General features: G+C 47.4%; 1 protein-coding gene across 1 annotated transcript; it reads left to right on the top strand.

Annotated features, from left to right (window-relative positions):
• Positions 1-6781: 6781 nt before the first annotated feature.
• On the top strand, positions 6782-8652 carry SPDYC (speedy/RINGO cell cycle regulator family member C). The gene is made up of 6 exons (XM_061156610.1): positions 6782-6923; positions 7208-7266; positions 7524-7609; positions 7716-7887; positions 7984-8314; positions 8524-8652. The coding sequence occupies exons 1-6, from the start codon at positions 6782-6784 to the stop codon at positions 8556-8558; spliced, it is 825 nt and encodes a 274-aa protein (XP_061012593.1). The 3' UTR covers positions 8559-8652.
• Positions 8653-9423: the final 771 nt, after the last annotated feature.

The following is a 9423-nucleotide window of genomic DNA, read 5'->3' as shown; positions in this document are numbered from 1 at the left end:
TCTCACCCCAGGATCTCAATCCCAGGAGTGGGACTGCTGGATCATAGGGTAGCTCTGTTAGTGTTAGTCGCTCAGTCGTGTCCGACTCTTTGTGACCCCACGGACTGTAGCCCATCAGGCTTCTCTGCCCACGGGATTCTCCAGGCAAGAATACTGGAGCGGGTTGCCATTGATAGCTCTAGTTTTAGTTTTTTAAGAAATCTCCATATTGTTCTCCATAATGGCTATAACAATTTACATTCCCACCAACAGTGTAGGAGGGCTTCCTTCTCTCCACACCCTCTCCAGCATTTGTTGTCTGCAGATTTTTTGACGATAGCTGTTTTGACTGGTGTGAGGTGATGTCTCAATACAGTTTTGATTTGCGTTCTCTGTGGTCCATTTTTCAAAACCTTGAAGGAATATATTTCTGATTTGTTTAATGTTTGTTCTGATGAGTTATAAAACTGCTGAAAACCCTGCTCCTCTGGAGCAGTTCCTCAGAGTAATCTGGAAAGCTGTTTTCCAGGCCACAGTCTGCAGCTCAGTTCAAATAAAACTCTTTTCTAGGGAATTCCCTGGTGGTCCAGTGGTTACAACTCCACGCTTCCACTGCCAGGGGCAATTAAAATCCTGCAACTAAGGTCCCACAAGCTGTGCAGTGCAGCCAAAAAACAAAAGAACCAACCAACCAACAAACAAACTTTTCTATTCCTACTATAGATTATTTATTGATTATTCTTTTTGATGGTTATCATAAAACTCCAATTTGTAAAAAATGCAATATCTGTGAAGCACAATAAAGCAAAATGCAATAAATGGACGTATGCTTCTAGCTTGTAGCACAATTATTTTATAAACAGTATACTAATTAACTCAGTAGAAATTATGCTGTGATAAATGTGGTAGGCAGAATAATGACCTTCCAGATCTGTACCAATCCCAATTCTTGGAACCCATGAACATATTATCTGACATGGCAAAAGGGACTTCACAAATGTGATTAAGGATCTTGAGATGGGGAGATTATCCTGGATTATTCATATGGACCCAATATAATCACAAGGGTCCTTAATAGTGGAAGAGAAAAAAAAAGTGGAAGAGGGATCAGAGTTAGTAGAAGCTATGCTACTGTCTTTGAAGAGGAGGAAGGAAGCCGGAAGCCAGATGCCAAAGAATGAGGCTGACCACCCGAAGGAATTAAACCTCACCCACACCTTGATTTTAGCAGACTGAGACCCCTTTTGGACTTCTGGCCTCCAGAACTGGAAGATGATAGATTCACATTATTTTAAGCCACTGAGTTTGTGGTAATTTGTTAGGGCAGGAAATGGAAATCCAACCCAACAATATCAATAATTATTTGATATCAATGATATCCAAAATCTCAGCAGCTTTCAATACAGAAGTTTTTCTTTTTTTTTTTTTTAAACAGGAATTAGAGGAAATGTTAAACAAGAGTCTTATTTTTTCTCTTTCTTTTTTCTTTAAATTATGAAAGTATGATAACACATTTACAGGAGACTTGGAAAATACAGAACAAAGTTACATGTAGCTCCACTGTGCATTACAAGTTTTTTTTAATTAGATAAATTAAGATTTTTAGTTTGAGTTTCAGTAAGGAGTCTCCTTTTAAAAAGAAATTGAATTAGAGTTGATTCACAATGTTTCACTGTACCTCAAAGTGATTTAGTTATACATATATTCTTTTTCATTTATTTCCTAATATATATATTTTACTGAAGGATAGTTGACTTACAATGTTTCAGGTACACAGCAAGGTGATTCAGTTATACATATGCATACATATTATTTTTCAGATTATTTTCCATTACAGGTTATAATAAGATAACAACTATAGTTCCCTGTACAGTAAAACTTTGCTGTTTGTATATCTATTTTTTTAATTAGAAATCTAGCATTCTGTTCATACTAAGTCAAACAAGTAGAATCAAAATGTCATAAATTTTTAAAATTTAATAGGTATGTATAATATATATCTTTTAGAAAACATGAATTTTTGTCTAATTAAAATTTTTTAATTAAAAATTAATTTCTAGATTTCTAATTTAAAAAAAATTTATAATGTATACAAAAGCTTTTCTACCACACTTGATAAAAGCTTGAGAAAGAACATAAACAAAAAAGAGATGGAGAAATTGAAAAACATAAACTAAATGAAATGGCAGCACTGAATATAAAATAGAAAAAGTGAAATGAAGTAGTTAAAAGTAAAAGCTCCTCACATAGTCAAGTTGTTTTTAACCATGCTTGCTCATTAGAAACATGCCTCGAGCTTTGGAGAAAAAAAGCAATACCTGAGCATTTGTATTTTTCAAAAACTTTCAAGATAATTCTTATATGCATCTGGATTTTTAAAAAGTGATTACAGATTTTTCTTCTAAATAGTAGTTTTGGTGATATAGAATTCTATTATTTTTCTGTTGACCAATCATAATATAATGGTATTAAGTGAGTAATGGTTACATAATCATAATGGTAAAAAGTGTTTATATGTTTTCACAATCAGTAGCCAGACAAAAAATAAAAGATAGTTACAGTTTCAAGCCATATTGGGAACATGATTAACCTAATAATATAAAATATTACATACAATTTGGGGGGTCAAGCAGAGTACTATGGTAAGTGGAAGTGCATACACGCACATTTTCAACCACCCAGCCAGTCTGTCTTTTGGTTGGTGCATTTAATCCATTTACATTTAAAGTAATTATTGATATGTATGATCCTATTACCATTTTCTTAACTGTTTTGGCTTTATTTTCTGTAGGTCTTTTTCTTCTCTTGTGTTTCCTGCCTAGAGAATTTCCTTTAGCATTTTCAAAAAGTTTATTTCCTAATCATATTATATGTCCTTTACTGTTTAGCTTGAATGTGTGTGTTTGTTTGTTTTTTGGCATGCCACACAGCATGTGGGGTCTGAGTTCCCTGACCAGGGATTGAACCTGAGACCCCTACAGTGGAAGCACCAAATCTTAACCACTGGACCACCAGGGAAGTCCCCATGTTGTCTTTATTCTAGACCCCAGGCTAGAGAGGCTACCACTACCTGGAGGTACACTTGACCCAGGGCAGATGGAAAAGAGGAAAGGCAGAACCACCTTAGAGCTCTTAACACTTCTACTGAGATGTGGCATAAATGATCTCTGCTCAAATTCCACTGACTGAAGCAAACCACATGGGTAAGCATACATGGAGTAGGAAGCAGCGTCCTCCCAGAAGGAAGGACATTTGTCCTTTTGGGAGGGGGCAACATGTATGAGGGTCCTGGGGCAACAGGGTGTAGAGTGGGGGAGGAAAGAGTTGACAGGAGAACTGAAAGAAGCTGCTGTAGCTGGAGGATAGTGATGGAGGGTAGGGTTGGGGTGCTCTTGGAGAGATTCACAAGGGCCTTGTAAGTCATTCATTCATCCAAATGTGAGCAACAGCAGGCTCTGAGTCAGCACAGAGGGTCTGGGAGCTGATAAGGCTGACAAGGTGCTGTTCTGAAGGCAGTGACCTGGTGGGGAAAACGCATGAGAAGTAAGTAAATAAGCAGGCGAGATGACTGCAGATAATGATCAAATACGTGCTATAGTTTAAAAGTGTATGTTTTACTTGCTTTTAAAAATTGTTATTGAAGTATAGTTGCTCTGGCTTCCTTGGTGGTCAAGGAATCTGCCTGCCAATGAAGAAGACTTGTGTTTGATCCCTGGGTAGGGAAGACCCTCTGGAGAAGGAAATGGCAATCCACTCCAGTGTTCTTGCCTGGGAAATCCCATGGACAGAGGAGCCTGGCAGGCTACAGTCCATGGGTCGCAAAAGAGCCAGACATGACTTAGCAACTAAACAACAACATAGTTGCTTTACAATGTTGTGTTAGTTTCTATTGCTGTTACTGTTCAGTCGCTAAGTCATGTCCAATTCTCTGTGATCCCATGGACTGCAGCACACCAGGCTTCCCTGTCCTTCACTATCTCCCAGTGTTTGATCAGATTCATGTCCACTGAGTCAATGAAGCTAACTAACCATCTCATCCTCTATTCTACAGCAAAGTGAATCAGCTATACATATATATATGCACACATGCTCAGTAGCTCAGTCGTGTCTCTTTGCGACTCCATGGGCTGTAGCCCACCAGGTTCCTCTGTCCATGGAATTTTCTAGGCAAGAATACTGGAGTGAGTTGTTATTTCCTCCTCCAGGGGATCTTTGTGACCCGGGGATCGAACCTGCGTCTCTTACATCTCCTGCATTGGCAGGCAGATTCTTTACCACTGAGCCACCTGGGAAGCCCATGTATACATACATCCCCTCTTTTTTGGATTTCTTTCCCATTTAGGTCCTCACAGAGCGCTGAATAGAGCTCCCTGAGCTGCACAGTAATTTCTCATTAGTTATCTCTTTTATACATAGTGTCAATGGTGTTTATACGTCATTCCCATCTTCCAATTCACCCCGTCCCCCGCTCCCCCTCTTGATGTCCATACATTCGTTCTCTACATCTGTGTCTCTATTTCTGTTTTGCAAATAAGATCATCTATAGCATTTTTCTAGATTCCACATATATTAGTTAATATACAAGTTTGTATTTTACTAAAAGGACTATTTTTAAAAGATCACATCTTCTTCTTCCATTCCCAGTTCTTTTTTTAAAAAATTATTTTCTTTTTGGATGTGCTGGGTCTTCGCTGCTGCGAGGGCTCTCCTCTAGTCGCAGAGAGCGAGGGTTACTTTCAAGTTGCGGTTCGAGGGCTTCTCACTGCAGTGGCTTTTCTTGTTAGGAACAGAGCCCGGGCTGTAGCGTGAACAGGCTTCAGCAGTTGCAGCACGTGGGCTCACTAGCACGTGGGCTCGAGGGCTCTAGAGCTCAATTGTCGTGGTGCCTGGGCTTAGTTGCTCTGCAGCAGGTGGGATCTGCCCAGATCAGGGATCAAACCCGTGTCCCCTGCATTGGCAGGTGGATTCTTCACCACTGAGCCACCAGGGAAGCCCCTCCCAGTTCTTTTGGAGTGTGATCATCAGCAATTCTCTGATGTTCAAAGAGAAACCTGACTGAATTCCTGGGAACCCATTATGATTCTTTGAGCTTCTTGAGATGTGTCATCATTTTCACTCTAAAGTGAATCTCACTGCTTTCCTGTTCAATGACTTCGAGTTTAATATCCTCTTCCTTCTTATCCCTCACGTCCTCAGTTGAAAATTTTGAAATGGGGAGCTACTGTTTCGTGAGTACTTAAAAATGTGAACTTAAAGGGTGTTAAGGCAGTGCATATTGTTGAAATTGAGTTACGTGTATTTTATTGTGGGGAAAAAGGGGGGAGAAGTCACCTGTCACATGTAGGTGCTGACTGTCCTATAAAACTAAAGAGTAAAGAGTAACTGAGTCAGTGAAGATGGAAAGGCTTAAGGTCTGCTTGGTGGGGCGCGGGGGGACGCGGGGTGGAGGGGTTGAACTAGATGCTCCTGGGCAAAGCCTTCCTTCTGCACTTTGGAGCCGCTGGCGGGGCTCTCATATCCCTAAAGGACCTTGGAATGGGGATGTGGCCCCAGGGAATTCTCACTCCAAGACAATCTCCTCTCTGGTTCCCAGGTTTGGGGATTCCTGTATCTGCAATAAACACAGACACAACCAGCGACCCTTCCCCAGCAAGGCACAATCACTGAATATTTATAATTTACTCATCAGCCACGAGCCGCAACCCAGGTTGGTAGCATTCTAGGTCCTGCACCTTGGCACTGCATTTGTAAAGAGCTGAGAGGGGCTCCTGCTGCCTTTCTGGCCCTGGGGTCCCGCTGGCTGCCCTCACCCCTCTGGTAGGTGATAGAACTTGAGAGAAGCCTTTACCCAGGAGAGCCGCAGCTGGGAGGTGCGTGGTGGAGACTGACTGGGTTAACTCCAAGTAGAGGTGAGTGGTGATGACGAGAAGCCACACCTTTTCCCAGGAAGGGGCCTGATTGGTGGAGGGCTTCTAGGGTGGGGCAGCTCTGGGGGTATATAAACGCACTCACTGGGTTTGGAGTTACGCTGTAGGTTAACTCCTGAGCTCAGGTAAGACTTCCGGAAGGAGGAGGCTGGGCTTACCTATGGGAACCTAGATGGAGGCCCCTAGGTTGACCAAGCCGTTTTGGAGGGGTCCCTCCCCCGAGCCCTGTAGTTGGAGTCTCTTTGTAGCTCCAAATATTTGCGGTGGCTCCACCTCAAAACTCCCCCTAAACCCCAGTATTTTTGTCTAATAACGTTCCTGTCTCTGGGCTTCAGTTTTCCCTCTGTGAAGTAATGGTCTGCTGGTTTTTTCAGGGCTGCTTGATGAACGGTGAGGGGGTGGTTGTGAATTGGGTGGCAAGAGGCGCCGTGAGTCTCTGGCTTTGGGGTCAGACAGGATCCACCTTGAAGTGGCTGTGAAACCTCCATGCTTCAGTTTCCGCGTTTGCAAAATGGGTCTACTTACCAGGACGAAATAAGTTAAAGCGTTTAACACAGCTCCAGGCACTTAGGAAACCCTCAGAGGCGCTCCTTGCTGCTGTTGTTACTCTCTGGCCTGGTCTGGGGTGCCAGGAGGAGGGGTGAGGGTGCTGCAGCCCCCAGGAATTCTGCTGCTTTTCTTGTCTCCTCACCACCACTCCCACCCCCGTTTCTCCATGCCCATCCCTCCACCTTCTGGAGGTCGTCTGTCAGGCCAGCCATACTGATCCCCTTGACCTGTGCGGGGCTAATGGGGTAGATGCTAAGTCCTGGGGCTGCTTTCTTTACAGGTCACCCTGTCCCACCCCACCCCACCCACCCCCAACCCCCCAAGAGATGAGCGATGCCCAAGACCCGGCCACAGTCCCTGGAGCTGGCACCCAGGTGAAGCTGAGGGGCTGGAGCCATCAAGGTGAGGGTGATGAGTCTTCCCACCTCCGCAGACACCAGGAGCTCCAGGCCTTCCTCCACCTTCTGGGTGAGTCCACTTGGGGGCTGGCACAGGGAGGACTGCGAGGACCACATGTGAACTGATGTGAGAGGTGGGATCTCAGCCTGCCCATGTCTCGGTCCTGGCCCTTCTCAGGTGACTCCGGTTTGGTAGGTTGGTGGCGGGGGGTGGGGGGGGTGGGGGGGACTGCGCTCATGTCAGAAATGTCAGAAAGTGGGTTCAGTGGGGGCTTTGGAACTTAGAATGCTGCTCTCATCTCGTGGGGTGAGGGTGGTAACCCCAGTCTACCGTTTCTCCTCTCTCTCCCCCAGAGCACAGTTCCCTCCAGGATTTCCTCTCCAAAGATCCCTGTTTCCAGATTTCAGACAAGGTGAGTGGGGGGAGAGTCCAGGCTCACTCGGGGAAGGTTGAATTAGTGGGGCCTGAGTGCAGCTTATGCATTGGGTCCCCTGGTCTGGTGCAGGGAGCACCTTCATTTTAGGCCCGTGTCTTTGCAGGTCCCCCTGCACCATTTTACCCTGGATTTTCTAGGCCTCCTCGCCACCCAGAACCTGCTTGATGGGCCTGGCACTGCCCCCTCCCCTGCCTGCAGTGCCCCGCTCTAACTCTCCCCATCTGTGTCTGCAGTACCTCCTGTCCATGGTGCTGGTCTACTTCCGGCGTGCCAACCTGCAGCTCAGCGAGTACACCCACAGCAATCTGTTCCTGGCACTGTGAGTGGCCCAGGTGCCTGGGGGGATGCCCACTTGGAGTCAAAGGGTGGAGGCAGGGCGGATGCTTACAGCCTCTGTTCCCCTTGTTCCCCACCTCTGTGGCCAGGTACCTTGCGAATGACATGGAGGAAGACCTGGAGGACCCCAAAAGCGTGATTTTTCTGTGGGCCCTGGGCCAAGATTGGCGTCATCAAGTGTCAGACTTCCTGCATCAGAGGGACAAGCTGTGGGCACGGATGGGCTTCAGGGCTGTTGTGAGACGCCAGAGCTGCGAGGAGGTGAGGCCCACCCGCCCCCCCCCCACCAGCATCCCAGGGTGGGGGAAAGAGGCTGGATCTCCCACCTCCCACTTACCATCCACTCTTCTCATGCAGGTCATGGCCAAGGAGCCGACGCACTGGGCCTGGACTCGGGAGCGGCACCCCCACCATGGCAGGGCTCAAAGGAGCTTCCCAAAGGCCCAGATCCCCCTCCCCGGGGGCCCCGGCCTCTCGCCACCCCACTGTTCCCTTTGTGCCTTGCCCCCTCATCACAGGCTCTGCTGCCCCCGCCCCCGCCCCCGCCCCTTGCCTGTCTTACCCAAGTGCCTTTCCTACAATGCTGAGTGGCAGCGCCCTTCATCCCAAGCTTGGCCCTGGAGTAGGGGCTTCCTCATTGTCCTGCCCACCCAGCTGCCGCTGGAGCCAGGCACCTACACCCTCCACAGTGAGTAGGGGACAGAAGCTGGAGGGGAGCCGGGAGGAGCTGGGAGGCAGGTGTGGAGCCGGGAGGCAGGTGTGGAGCCCAGCAGAATGGGAAGGAGGGGCATGGCGCCTGGGGTCCAGCAGGCTTGGGCATGTGTCCGGCTCTGCACCCCCGCGCTGTGTGAGCTTGGCAGGCTTCCTCTGAGCAGCTCTCTGTCCTTCCTCCCCCAGTCTTCTCTAAGCTGCTGCTGTGCCCTCGGCGCTGACACTCTCAGGGTGAAGAACAGTCCGTCTGCTTGCCTGCTGACCCAGTGCTCTACTGACTGTGGCCCCTACAGCCTCCTGTCTTCTTGGCCTCAGGTTGGCAGGGCTGCCCATGCCTCCTGCCCCTTCCTCCCAACCTGCAACTTGTACCCACTCTGACCTGACTCCTCTAATAAATTCATGCCCACAGGACACTGGCTGTGCTTAGGCCCTGGTCTGGGTCCTTCACCCAGGGTGGGGGTAGGGAGGGAGTTTTGGGGAGAGGGGGGTCTGCCAGATTTAGGTACCAGTGGTTGAGACCCCTGAAGCACAGGCCCTGTAATAGCTCTCCCTTCCCACTGGCGACCAGTCATCCCGCTGTTTCTCCTCTTTAACATCTTAGTGGGTGCTGAGACCCACATAGAGCCCACAGAACTGAATGAGATGAGCTATATGCAGTCTTTAGAGGGCCTGGGACCTACTGGACCAAAAAGCGCTCCAAAGGAAAATGGCTCTATAGTCAGTCTAGAAATGCCTACAGGGTGAGGTCTTTTTCAGAATGAGCCTTGGTCCTTGCTCTGGGCTGCAGTTGCCTCTTGTGACCCCATGAACTGTAGCCCACCAGGCTCCTCTGTCCATGAGATTTCCCAGGCAAGAATACTGGAGTGGGTGGCCATATCCTTCTCCAGGGGATCTTCCCAATGCAGGGATTGAACCCAGGTCTCCTGCATTGCAGGGACTGTTTCCTGACTGAGCCACCAGAGAAGCCCATATAGTGTGATGAACTATATCAAGTTTGCCCATGCTCGGGTGGTGTGGTGAGGAACAGGATTTTTGGAAAGACCATCTAGAGTAGTGATTAAGACTTGGTCTTTGGTGCCAGACAGC

The sequence above is a fragment of the Dama dama genome, chromosome 2 (assembly GCF_033118175.1).
Source record: "Dama dama isolate Ldn47 chromosome 2, ASM3311817v1, whole genome shotgun sequence".
NCBI lineage: Eukaryota > Metazoa > Chordata > Mammalia > Artiodactyla > Cervidae > Dama > Dama dama.
This window is presented reverse-complemented; position numbering and strand designations above follow the sequence as displayed.